The sequence below is a fragment of the Vicia villosa genome, linkage group LG5 (assembly GCF_029867415.1).
Source record: "Vicia villosa cultivar HV-30 ecotype Madison, WI linkage group LG5, Vvil1.0, whole genome shotgun sequence".
NCBI lineage: Eukaryota > Viridiplantae > Streptophyta > Magnoliopsida > Fabales > Fabaceae > Vicia > Vicia villosa.
This window is the reverse complement of record NC_081184.1, coordinates 154,153,832-154,168,162: the sequence shown is the minus strand read 5'-3', so window position 1 is coordinate 154,168,162 and position 14,331 is coordinate 154,153,832. Positions and strand designations below refer to the sequence as shown.

General features: G+C 36.2%; 1 protein-coding gene across 1 annotated transcript; it reads right to left on the bottom strand.

Moving 5' to 3' along the window:
* Positions 1-233: 233 nt before the first annotated feature.
* LOC131603311 (magnesium transporter MRS2-4) lies at positions 234-3,491 on the bottom strand. The gene is made up of 4 exons (XM_058875607.1): positions 2,911-3,491; positions 2,364-2,779; positions 1,423-1,689; positions 234-805 (listed from the first exon to the last, which is right to left on the bottom strand). Exons 1-4 carry the CDS (start codon positions 3,209-3,211, stop codon positions 527-529), a joined length of 1,263 nt encoding a protein of 420 aa, XP_058731590.1. The 5' UTR covers positions 3,212-3,491; the 3' UTR covers positions 234-526.
* Positions 3,492-14,331: the final 10,840 nt, after the last annotated feature.

Below are 14,331 nucleotides of genomic sequence, written 5' to 3'. Positions count from 1 at the left end.
TAGAAAGATAAAATCATTCAAAAAATCATATAGCAACTTATTTTTTTTAGGGTTAATAGTAATTCACCTCTGTAATGTTAGAAGATTTTGCTTTTCCCCCTCCTTACCTTTTGGCAACGGTTTTTTTTGCCAAAACCTGCCTTTGGCAACGGTGGTGGTAAACCAAAACACGCTCATATTACTGGGGATAAATTACAATTGACCCTTTTTTTTATATATAATAATAAACCATATAGCAAAGATACTAATCTCATATACAATTGCCATGCACATATAAACTGACCCGGCCTTATTGTAATACAACTTCAACAAAAAAAACGACAAAACAAAAAGAAGCTATGAAGCACACCATGTCAAAGGCAATATTGGGACATTCTGCCATCAACCTAATAACATTTTGAGAAATTGATACACACCCTTTCATAAGTTAACTTGTTTGAGGGTTTCTTCTTATTTCTGTATGTTCATCAAATCACTAACTGCCAATATTCATTTTGCCATTTGCTACAAATCAAAAGCTGGTGACTTACGATCCCAGTAACTTTTTCCATTTAGCATATGCTAAAACAAGCAGGAAAAGCAATATGGAAATTGCAGTAATAGTCCCAACAAACGGCCAAAAAATCCCGTCTTTATCGTATAATGAACATGGAATGTTCATACCAAATGCACCAGCAATCAATGTCTCAATAGCAATAGCAAATGATGCAATTGTCAATGTCAACTGCAGTTGGATAAGTTCATTCCTATGGTTATCAAGCTGGATGTTGACATAGTCTTCAGTGTCATCAATATACTCCCTAACCTGCAAATCAGTAAGCCAATAAGTAAGAACCATAACATTTCTCAAGAACAAAGAAACAGATCAATATTCGAGATTCCAATCAGACTTTCATAATATTTGATATGCCAATCAAATTCAGCTGACATTTCATAATCACTAATACTTTGCCAATTAGAAAAGAAGATAGACGTAGTCATTCACCGGGTTTTGTTGCAAATTAGAAAAGAAGAACATTGATTAGGCCAAACCCCTTTTTTCCCATCAGCTAGACAATACAATATTTTCTAAATTTAGAATCAAAAGAAAGTTGGACTAGACCTACTACCAGTACCACATTCCATAAGCACTGTCTCTAAAATTACAATAACAAACATTCATGGCTACAGCAGAGGGAGATCTAAACACAAGTTCTGGAAGCTTGTGAAACCTAAGGGCAGGCTCTTAGTACTTTCTTACTGAAACAGCAACAACCCAACTTTCCACCATCACAAAACAAGAGATAACTAAAAGGATGCAATATAATTTCTGCGGTAAGAAATCAGAAGTCGATAGAGCAAAAGAATCTAGAAAACAACAATGCAAAAATTGATATGAACATGATTAGACAAAAACAAAAATCTGATCACATGAACACTTACAGACAATATCTTGTTACGAGTTCCATCCAACTGCATAAAATATGCTTCAAGCAACATCTCCAAGTCCTCCACATCACTATCATCATTGTTAGTCACAACACTTCCACTTCTGGTAGAATTAAGTCGTCGAACAATTGAAAGGTTATTCGAGGTTGTGGCTCCCAACTGAGCCGCCTCAAGTTGTTGATTTTGCAACCACTTCCTTGTCAAATATAGTTGAGCCATGTCTTCATTGTCATCTAATAGATGTTCAATTTCATCTCGCACCTGTAAAAGAGGATACCATTAATTTCTAAAACATAATATCTCAATGATAAATGAATGCACGAACCTATAGAGTAAACATTTTTCTTTATGGGCAGAAGCTTCTACTAATTTCCTACTCAAGAGCTAATATGACTATTTAACAATGTAACAGAAAATCAAGCAATTATAGGGGTGTGAGGGAAATAACATTTCTTCCCTTTTTTTCCGCACGACTGCATAATTGGATGTATATGTCACATGTCCACAACCCACAGAAGTTAAAAATCATCAGTAACTTCTTCCTAAAAAGTTAAACCATCTCAATGTAATAATGTACAATCGCAACAAATAGAAATTTGTTGGCACTCTTAGAAATACAAGTACTTTAACAGGTAATTCAACCAGTCCAAGTCCAACAAAGTACAGAGGACGTTGCATATAAGAATACAAATATTAATCTAAGTAGGTAATTATTTCCTCCTTAAATGTTGAACTTCCATAAGCACCTATATCTATCAAAAGAATTGTTTTCGGTAACTTTAAAAGCAACCTCTTAACATGAACAGAGATTAACAATTGAAAAACAAAAACAAAAACAAACAAACAAACAAACTCAAAGGGTCTAATTATAACTTGTAAGAGAAGGAACTTATGCAGCAGACAAAAAACAGCCTTAAAATTCATGCAGCACACACCTTCTGTACACGTGCAAGCAGACGAGTAAGATTACTCTTCAAGCTCCTAACATGTTCAAGATTCTTGGTACTAACATTCCTAGCCAAATCATCCAACACGGGATAAGCCCCTCTCTCAAGGTCAGCAACATTCGAATCCAGATAAGTACACACAACTTCCAAAGCAATCTCCAACACTTGAAACTCAAACGGAAGCGGAAGCTCCGAAGGTAAACCTTCACCACCCTCAGGAACAGGCAACTCTTGCTCATCACCACCACCAAGAAGTTTGGGCTGAGCCTTGTGTGGAAGCTGGAGCCTCAATTGCTCAACAAACGGAAGAACCTCCTGACGTAAAGGATCAAGCAATAGAATTTCCTCAGCTGTTACTATTGCTTTTATAAACTCCAAATTAACCACCATTGCTTTATCTCTCGCTAAACACAACAAAAAAAATACAAATAAATGAATAAATAAATAAATAATTCAGAAACTACATTGAAATTGTTCATGAAGAAAAACCTGAAACCCTAAAATTTGATAGAATTCGATAGAGAAATTGAATTACCGAGGATATTGGATGAATGGGAGAAGACAGGGCCTAGAATCCTCAGGTCTCTGGCAGGAATTGCGGCATGGCGGATGATTGTGTTTTTCTCCCACTCCACGAGCTCCGACTTGCCAGACCGGTCGAACCGCATCCATAGTCTGGCTCCACCGGTTTTTTTCTTTGCTTTTGTGACCAAACGATTCTCCGACGGTGAACCGGTGATTTCGACCGCCGTAGGATGCGGCGGAGACTGATTTGGCACGGAGGATTTCTTAGACCGGCGGCGAAAGGTGAAGAGACCCTTGCTCTTCTTACCCATTTTTAATCCAGAAATTAATATAATAGAATAAATTAATAGCTAATAATGATAATATAATTGTTGAAAATTGAAAATGAGATGAGAAAGAGGGAATGGTAGAGAGTGATGATGGTGATTTTGGTCCTTTTCTGATTCTCCCTCTTCACTTTGATTTTCTTCCATAAACGGCTTTGATTAGGGCAATTTTAATTCTGAAAGAGAGGGATGAAGAAAAAGCGAATCTTTTAGCTTATTCATATTTTTCGGATTCTTAAAACAAATTACTCCTTCAGATTTTATTTTTTGGTTAAATTAATACGAATAAGTCCTTTTTTTTATATACGATATCGGTGAGTGCTTTTTATGATTTTACTAAAATATATTTTAATTTAAAATTTAAAATCTTGTTATAAAAAAACAGGGTTATATTATTTTTCGTCAAAAATGAAAAAGTGTAAGATATATTTGTTAACCTTGCAGAATCTGGAAAATCTGGAGCGGAATAAAATTAAGGTTGAAAATTTATAACGGGACAATTGAATCATAGAGGAGATTGGTTTTTGGTTGGAGGAGAAGTTTTGTATATTTAAATTTGTCTTTACTAGTAAATTTAGGTTAATTTTAAATATGTTTCTTTGTTGTTTAGTGTGTATATAATATTAAATGAATATCTGTCTTTAGTTAATTAGGTTGACTCTAAATATTTTATTTGTCATTTAGTGGTTTTAAAAATTTGATTTTTTTGACTTACTCATACATCTCTCACGCATCATCAAATTGACAAAACTGCACTCGTGCTTTCGTAGATGCATCTTTGGAAGTACTTTTTTAAAATTTGATTTCTTACCTATGTTACATCTGCGGAAGATTTCATGAACTTAATTAATTTGAGATTTTCCTAATTAATTGAGAAATTAATTTGAGTTGGAAAAATCCCAAATTTCACTCTGTTTTAACGGTTATATAGATGTAATCAAACTTAATTAATTTGGGATCTTCCCAATTAATTGGGAAAATCTCCAATTAAATTACAAATTAATTGAGAAAATCACAAATTCTCAATTAATTGGAAAAACCCTGTGTAGTTACATCTACGAAAAAGTTTCTCAATTAATTGTAAAAAATCTTCCGTAGTTACATATACGGAAATGTTTAATGGATTTTGCCAAAAGAGTGTTCCGTAGATGCATCTATGAAACTTGGGATTTTCTTAATTAAATGAGAAAATCTCAAATTTCACTATGTTTTATACGCTTCTGCATCTACAGAAGAAAGCAAATTCCACAACATCTTAAAAAGTTTTTAATGTCGTTAGTGTTCGGAGATGTATCTCCATCTTTAAAGACACTTGTTTTTACCATTTATCATACAAAATTAAAGAGGCACCCCTTTCACGTTAAAATGTAATACGAATATGCATCTTTGTATGGGAAAAAATGTGTCCGAAGATGTATTTTTGTAAACATAATTTATTCAAAAATGTGTTGGTGGTCCAGATGCATCTTCGAGAGCTTTCTTTCATTAACCCGTACCAAAACCATTCCCTTTTCCTCATTATTATTTTTCCCAACGAAAAAAAAAGACATTTGACTTCTCCCTCTCACAACCATTGCATTGAAGTTTTCAAGCACCGTATTGAAGCATTGGTGGAGCTCTTTGTACACAAGTCCTATGGCTAAAGAAACATTTGCTAGATTATGATTTAAAACTTGGTTGCATTCCTATTAAGTGCGACAATACTAGTGTGATTGGCCTCACTAAGAATCCGATACTTCATTCACAAACTAAACACATTGAGATCAAACACCATTTTCCTAGAGATCATGTTGAAAAATGAGACATTGTTTTTGAATATACTAAAAGCCAACTTGCTGACATTTTTACAAAACCATTGTCTTCGAACCCTTTTCACAAAATATGTAGGGATTTGGAAATCTTAGTGTGAGATATTGGATCGAACTCTAGTATGGTCGAAGGGTAGCTTCTTGGTTCGACAGTTCGACAGGGTTAAGCATGACGTCGAAGGTTGCTCACATGCTGGTGTCGAAGTGTGCATGCTGGTGTCGAAGATGGGTCGAGCATGCAGGTGTCGAAGATGCTAGGGTTGTTAGCATGTTAAATTAGGTTTTAGTGTTAAAACCTTAATTTGTTAAGTTAACTTGTTTATTAAGTTGGCTTGTGTAATGGGCCTTGCTGAAAAAGCCCATTAGTTAGTATGTTAGGTTTTATTATAAATAACATACCGGAGTGAATGACTTCAACAAAGAATGACTTCACAACAAATTGGTGCGGTGAGCGTGGAGAAGATGACTTCAACAAAGTATGAGATTGAAAAGTTCACCGGAGTGAATGATTTCGGTCTGTGGCTATTGAAGATGAAAGCCCTACTAGTTCAGCAGGGTTGTTTGGAAGCGTTAAAGGGAGAGGCAGCCATGAATGCTGCATTAACGGCAGCGGAGAAGACAATTATGATCGAGAAAGCACACATCGCAATTCTGTTGAGCCTTGGTGATAAGGTTCTACGACAGGTATCAAAGGAGACGGCGGCATCAGGGTTATGGGAGAAACTTGAAAGTTTGTATATGACCAAATCGCTGGTAAATCGACTCTACCTGAAGCAGGCTTTGTATTCATTCAAGATGGTTGAAGACAAAGTGTTGGCTGAGCAGTTGGATATGTTCAACAAGCTGATTCTTGATCTTGAAAATATCGAAGTAAAGATTGATGATGAAGATCAAGCGCTGTTACTATTGTGCGCTTTGCCTCGATCACATGCTCACTTTAAAGAAACTCTCTTGTATGGAAGGGAGTCCCTGACGTTTGAAGAAGTTCAATCAACCTTGTATCCTAAGGACTTGAATAAACGAAAGGAGCATAAACCTTCGACTATTGGTGAAGGTTTGGCCGTTAAAGGAAAATTCTTGCAAAAGAATGGTAAGTTCGACAAGAAGGGCAAAAGCCAGTCGAAGTCTTACAGTGGCGAAGCATCTGGCATTCGATGCTATCATTGTAAGAAGGAGGGTCACACAAGAAATGTGTGCCCTGAACTTCTGAAAGATCATGGAGGTAAGGATAATGGCAATGCAGCCATTGTTCAATATGATTTTGAATCATTTGATGTTCTTGTGGTTTCAAGCAGTGACTCGAGAAGAGAGTGGATTATGGATTCAGGTTGCACTTGGCACATGACTCCAAACAAAGACTTGTTCGAGGAATTATGTGATTAAGATGGTGGATCAGTATTGATGGGAAACAACAAGGCTTGCAAGATTGTAGGTGTTGGATCTGTGAGATTCAAGCTCCATGATGAGTCAATAAGGTTGTTGACTGAAGTCAGGTATGTTCCTGATTTGAAGAGAAATCTGCTTTCTCTTGGTGAATTCGACAAGAATGGATATGTTTTCCAAGGAGAGAAAAGTATCCTAAGAGTCATGAAGGGTTCGAAGGAAGTCTTGAGAGGTGTGAAGAAACAAGGCTTGTATAACTTTGAGGCTGAAGTTGTAAGTGGTTCGACAAACGTTGCATCCACGAAACCATTGTCGAAGACAGAAATATGGCACATGAGATTGGGCCATGTCAGTGAAAGGGGTCTGGTCGAATTAGGGAAACAAAATTTGCTTGGTGGAGACAAAGTCGAAAAGTTGAAGTTTTGTGAACCCTGTGTACTTGGAAAATCTTGCAGAGTGAAGTTCAACAAAGGCAAACAAAGAACACATGGATCCCTTGACTACATCCATACTGATATTTGGGGGCCTGCAAGGTGTGCATCACATTTTGGGGCGAGGTATTTTCTATCCATAGTAGATGATTATTCCAGAAAATTATGGGTATTCATCCAGAAGACTAAGGATGAAACTTTTGAGAATTTCAAAAGTTGGAAGACTCTGGTTGAAAATCAGACTGGCAAAAAGGTCAAGAGGTTGAGAACCGACAATGGCCTTGAATTTTTCAATGAGGCATTCGACAGTTTTTGTGATGCCTCTGGTATTGCAATGCACAGAACTACTGCAGGTACTCCACAGCAAAATGGTTTAGCTGAAAGGTTTAATTGAACTATTTTGGAGAGAGTCAGATGTATGTTGACTAGTGCTGGGTTAAAGAAGGTGTTCTTGGCTGAGGCTGTTTCGACAGCAACATATTTGATAAACAGATGTCCTTCGACAACGTTAGATATGAAGACACCTGAAGAAGTTTGGTCGGGACATCCACCAGATCTCGACAAACTGGGAGTATTTGGCTGTGTAGCCTATGCTCACATTAGGCAAGACAAGGTCGAACCTAGAGCTCTAAAATGCATGTTCATGGGATACCCTGAAGGAGTCAAAGCTTATAGGCTATGGTGCCTAGAGCCAGGTCACAGGAGGTGTATCACCAGTCGAGATATAGTTTTCAATGAAGCTGAAATGGCTTTTAAGAAAACTTATGATGTTGGTCGAAGTACAGAAACATCTGACGAAGAGTTGGAACAAACAGAGATTCCTGTTGAGGTGGAGCATGTTGATGTTGAATTGCATATCCCTGATGAAGTCGAAGAAGAAGCAGAAGATGCTGAGGAAATTGAGGAAACTGTCGATGACTACCTATTGTCAAGAGATAGGTCAAGAAGAGCCATCAAGCCACCTCAGAGACTTGGATATGCAGATTTTGTAGCTTATGCCTTAATCTCTGCAAGTGAGGTTCTAGACGAAGAACCTAGAGACTATAAGGAAGTTATGAGGAGTCGAAATAAGACTGAATGGCTGAAGGCCATGGATGATGAGATGAAATCTCTTCATGATAATCATACTTGGGAACTGATCAAGAAACCTGATGGGGCAAGGTTAGTCAGCTGTAAATGGATTTTCAAAGTTAAGGAAAGAATTGAAGGAGTGACATCGAAAAGATACAAGGCAAGGTTAGCCGCAAGGGGTTTCACTCAGAAAGAAGGTGTCGACTTCAATGATGTATTTTCTCCTGTTGTGAAGCATAGGTCCATTTGAATGTTGCTTGCCTTGGTGGCACAGTTCGATCTTGAACTGGAACAGATGGATGTGAAGACTGCGTTCTTGTATGGTGATCTAGATGAAACGATCCTGATGAGGCAACCTGAAGGGTATGTCGAAAAGGGGAAGGAAGATTATGTGTGCAAGTTAAAGAGATCTTTGTATGGGCTGAAACAATTTCCTCGACAGTGGAATAGGAGATTCGACAAGTTCATGGCACGCATAAGTTTCATTAGAAGTCAGTTCGACCACTGCGTTTACTTCAGATTTCGACTTGGTAATTCATTTGTTATTTTGTTGCTTTATGTGGATGATATTCTCATAGCAAGCAACAATGTTGAAGATGTAATGAGGGTGATGGCTGAACTCAATAAGGAGTTCGATATGAAGGATCTGGGAGCTGCTTCCAGGATTCTTGGAATTGACATTCGAAGAGATAGAAAGAAGTCGAAGTTATGCTTATCTCAAGAAGCATATCTACGGAAGATTCTCGAAAAGTTTGGTATGTCGAATTCGAAGCCAGTTGTGACTCCAACAAATCCTCAATTCAAGCTGAGTATTGATTAGTGTCCCAGTACTGATGTCGAAAGAGCCTATATGAATAGCATCCTATATGCTAATATAGTTGGTTCTTTGATGTATGCTATGGTATGTACTAGACCCGACATAGCATATGCAGTAAGCCTTGTAAGCAGGTACATGGCGAATCCTGGAAAGGCTCACTAGCAAGCATTGAAGTGGGTTTTAAGGTACATAAATGGGTCTCTGAACAGAGTCCTAATTTATGGTGGAGCCTTGGGTGAAGATAGTAAAGCATCAATTGAAGGTTATGTCGACTCTGATTATGCAGGTTGTATAGATTCTAGAAAATCTATTTCTTGATATGTTTTCACTATGTTTGGCACTGCAATTAGTTGGAAAGCAACACTTCAGAAGGTTGTTGCTCCATCAACCACTAAAGCAGAGTATATTGCCCTAACTGAAGCTGTGAAAGAAGCATTGTGGCTTGAAGGTTTTGTGAAGGAGCTGAAACTTCAAGGTCGAGGTATCACTGTTAAATGTGATAGTCAAAGTGCAATACATTCGTCGAAGAATTCAGCCTATCATGAGCGAACTAAGCACATTGATGTGAGGCTACATTTCGTCAGAGGAGTAATTGAGCGTGGAGAAGTCCAAGTGCTGAAGGTTTCGACTGAGGATAATACTGCTGATATGATCACCAAGACATTGCCGAGTTGCAAGTTTTTCCACTGTATGCAGTTGATAAAGCTGCATGAAGGAAGCTAGTTTGTTCCCTTGACGTTGTAGAGTTAGGTCAAAGGTGGAGATTTGTGAGATATTGGATCGAACTCTAGTATGGTCGAAGGGTAGCTTCTTGGTTCGACAGTTCGACAGGGTTAAGCATGACGTTGAAGGTTGCTCACATGCTGGTGTCGAAGTGTGCATGCTATAGTCGAAGATGGGTCAAGCATGCAGGTGTCGAAGATGCTAGAGTTGTTAGCATGTTAAATTAGGTTTTAGTGTTTAAACCCTAATTTGTTAAGTTAGCTTGTTTATTAAGTTGGCTTGTGTAATGGGCCTTGCTGAAAAAGCCCATTAGTTAGTATGTTAGGTTTTATTATAAATAACATACTAGTCTCTCATCATTGCTAAGTTGCAAATCCTAATTTAGGGTGAGAGAGGTTATTTGTTATTCCTGTAAACTTGTAATCTTGTTTTAAGAGAAAGTGAAAGAATAGCAGTTATAACCAATTCTTGTGTTCTTCTTCTCCTCTCTAATTCCCTATTATACTTTGTTATTGGTATCGTTTTTCACAACACTTAGATTACTCGGGCTTCAAATAGAAGTTTTCTACGTTGTTTCATTTGTTATATATTTTGTTTTCACTAACATTATTTTGTAGTAAACTTTACTCTGTGGATTACATGAGTATGTCTCTAAAACTTTATCATTGTATCTATTTTCTCTATGCATTCATTTGTATGCTTAATATCTATTCATTATGTTCATTGCTTCATTATGTGTTTAATTGTTCTTCATTGCATTTAAGTCTTTTAAATGTGCAGTGTTAATTATATGTATTTAAGCATTTGTATACTTGATCATGCATTATTTATCATCTAATGCATTTCCTTATTTTTTTTACTAGTTGATCACTATTTTGTGCTGTTGAAAATTGTTGTTGCATGCCTATCTTGTATTTTGTTGCATGTAGCATGTTTATCTTCGTATTGGTATCTGGTCTTAAGTGTTTTATATTCTTCCTAACTTGTTTAAGCTATTTGTTTTTCTGGAATTAATTTTAGGAGGCTATTTGTTTGTGGCATAGACTTGTAACTCTAGTATCTCTTTTTGATGTTGTCAAAGAGGGGGAGTTATAAAGAGTCTATAATTGGTTTTATGTAATTTATGTTGTGATTTTTGTGCAATGTTTCAGGGAGAGCATAAGCAATTTTGCTTTTGGTTCATGTTGACTCAATTACAAGTGAAAGCTTGCCAAGCATAAAAAAGGGGGTGATTGTAGCTACATATCCCTAGGTGGAGTTGTTGTTGCACATCTTCATCTTATGCATGGGGGGTAAATCCCAATACGGTTATGTTTTGATTGCTTGTCTTGTCGCTTTCGTATTTTACCACTATTGAGTCTCCCTCATAGGTTGCTCATACATGATTCATATATTTTAGCATGCATAAACCTTTTGGTTATATTTGAACTCGATCAAAATGTTATTAGCCAAATCTATGAGTCTGTGAAATAAAAGCATTGCACGTTCTTTTCAAATCACATGCAAAGACAATTGTTAAAACATGAGAAATCAGTTTTTGAGGTATTTGATTCGAATCAATCATTTACACATGTAATTTAATTCGAATCAATCATTTACACATGTAATTTAATTCGAATCAAATCAAACAGAAGTGACCAAAAACTTTCCAAAACCATTAGATTCGAATCAGGCTCTTCAGATGATTTGAATCAGGCATTTTTTGTCAACTTTGTCCCAATTGATTCAAATCACTCCTTACACATGATTTGAATCATGCAGAATTTTATAGTTTTTCATTTGATTCTGGAGCAATTGATTCGAATCTCAGATTTCACATGATTTGAATCATGTGGCCTATGATTCGAATCACACAGTACACTTGATTTGAATCGACTGTAAATGGGTCAAAATTTCAGATTTTCTTTTATTCCACTCAATTGCTCATTATACACATTACATGCTTTTACCTTGATTCAAATCTAACCAACTTCTTTTCAGCATTTAGTGTGCTTCATCTCAAGCACATATATAAGCTTTTAGTCAACCTTTTCACAAAGAGAATGCATAATCATTTGTGAAAGTTCTCATAACTGTTTATGAATTTTCTGTGAAAATCAACCACTGCTTGGAAACTCTTGCATCGGAAATATTTCATTTTCAACCTCATTTCTTTTTAACATCTTAATCATGAGTAGATATTAATTGATTGGAGGGAGACGTTGTCTTGAAACTAATCGTACTTGGAGATTTTTTCAAAGAGTTTTCAAGTTCTTGCAAGATTGGGGTTGTTATTACTGGTGCTGACAAATTCTAGTGAAAACGAGAAGTTCTTCTCTTCAGAATTTCCTTAGTAGTGACTGTGTGGAAGGCTACAAATAAGTTGGAGTTCTTTTTACATCTTAGGATAATTTCCCCGCTCAAGGAATTGGTAGGATCAAGGGTTTGATTGCTACATACGAAGGCTTGGAGCAGAATTACCGTTATTGGAAGATTTGAAGCGTTAATCGAGTGAAGATTGTGCAGAAGGGTTTGAAGCGTTAATCGAGTGAAGATTATACAAGTCAAGATCCAAAACTGGAGTTTTATTATTTTAAGCATTATTATGGATTGTATGAACTCTTTGTATATTTGTCAAAATCTTATGGAATTATGCAGGTACTTTCAACAGTGCACGTAGACTCACGAGAGGACGAAAGAGTCGAAGCACTTTAAATCATTGTGTCATCTCTCTCTCTCTCTCTCTCTCTCTCTCTCTCTCTCTCTCACTCTCACTCTTTAATTTTCATTTCGTAAAACATATGTGTTTAGGTTTACATTTTGGTAATAGCCATTTAATTCGAAAAGCTTAGGTTTTGTTGGAATTGGAAAACCATTCAGAGCTTTAGTGGTAATTAAAATATGCGAAACATCGTGCTTTTAGAATTCTACTTATTGATAATTTGCATAACCACATCTCGTGTCTTATTTGATTGATTCAATTGCATACATTGAGTTTAATCATCTAATCATTACGATACTTGTAAAGTAATTTGGGTTGCTACCTATTAATTGTCTATTGAGTATAATTTTACATTTTCGCTCTATAAATCTTCCGCGTGCAAACTCTGAAAAACCTCTGATTATTCTTATTTGAAGAACCAGTGGAATTTTTGTTCTTAAGTTTATTCACCCTCCCCTCTAGACTGTTTTCTATTGTCATATTCACACCCAATAATTGGCATCAAGAGCCAGTCTTTTGATTAAGTCTAATCGACTCCAAAAGTTTTGTGAATCATGGCAGAGGATAACGATCCAAAGGGAGCATACAATATAGCGTCGATTTTCAAAGGTGGAAATTATACTTACTGGAAATCAGTTATGAATGTGCACTTGTTATCACTTGACAGAAATATGTGTTCTGCCATTACCAAAGGACCATTCTAGTGTTGTAAAACATCCTAAGGATTGGTGGATGACAAAACAAAAAAGGCTTCATATGATTTGGAAGCGAGAAATATACTTATATTCGATCTAAGGGCTAAAGTATTCTGCTCGATTTCACATCATATGAGTGCTAAAGGTATGTGGGACGCTCTCCATTATCTTTATGAGGGTATGGAAGATGTCAAAGATTCTAAAATCAATATGTTTATAGAGGAGTTTGAATTGTTTCGTATGGAACCCAGGGAATTAGTGGAATCCATGCAAACTAGATTCCTCCACTTAATCAATAAACTAAGCAACTTGGGTAAAACCTATTCCAACAAAGATTGTGCTTAGAAAATATTAAGGTTTATGTGTAGGGAGTGGAAACCAAAGGTAACCGCTATCAAGGAAGCAAATGACCTTAGTACTTTGGACATTACAAAGCTATTTGGAAAGTTAGCCGAGCATTAAAATGAGTTGAAATGACTCGCCGGTAGCGAAGTAAGGTTGAAAACTAAAGAGAAAGGAAAAGAAGAGAAGCAAGACCTTTCTTTGAAAGCTTCATAGTCTACATCTAGTAAATCAAAGGAAGAAGACGACAATTGTGACGAAGAAGCTCCTAAGAAAGAGGATATGATTTTATTCGTCAAGCGCTACAATAAATATTTGAGAAAGAACAAGCTCAAACACATTGACAAGGGTTTACTAAACTTTAGTAACACTCACCCGCCTAAGAAAGAACACAAGAAAAAGATGGTGATATTATGTGTTACGAGTGCGGTAAATTGGGTCATCATAGAACAATATGCCCTAGTCTAACCAAACATCATAAAAAAAAGGATAAGGAATTCTACAAGACGAAGGGAAAATGTTCCAAAGGTCGTAGAGCTTATATCGCATGGGAAGAGGATGATGAGAGCTCCTCCTCGGATTCTTGCTGAAGTTCAGATGATGAGTATGTCAACCTATGTTTGATGGCACGTAATAAAGGTGATTCGTCAAAGGTATATAATTCTGACTCTGAAAATGAATTTTCATATAGTGAGTTATCTAAAGCTTTTAATGACATGTATGTTATAAAGTGAGTTATCTAAAGCTTTTAATGACATGTATGTTGATTCTATAAATGCGTTTAAGAAAATTGCTCTCCAAAAGGAAACTATCTCAACTCTTGAAAAGGAGATCAATAATCTTAATTGTGCTTTAGATTGTCTTAAAGACGCACATACATCTCTTGTTGATGAATGTTATAATATTTTTGATACTTTAGTTGAAAATATGGAAAAAGTGGAATGTGTTGAATGTCCATTTCAAAACTTAAAATTGAAAATATCAAAGGACAATTAACTCATGTTACTTCACCATCTTTTCTTGTTCTAACTTTTCAAGTGATAAAGGAATTGTTTTTAAGAAAAGTCCTCGTGTCGCTAGGATAAGTAGAAGAGACATTTCATCTAAATCCATTTGTCATTATTATGGTGATAA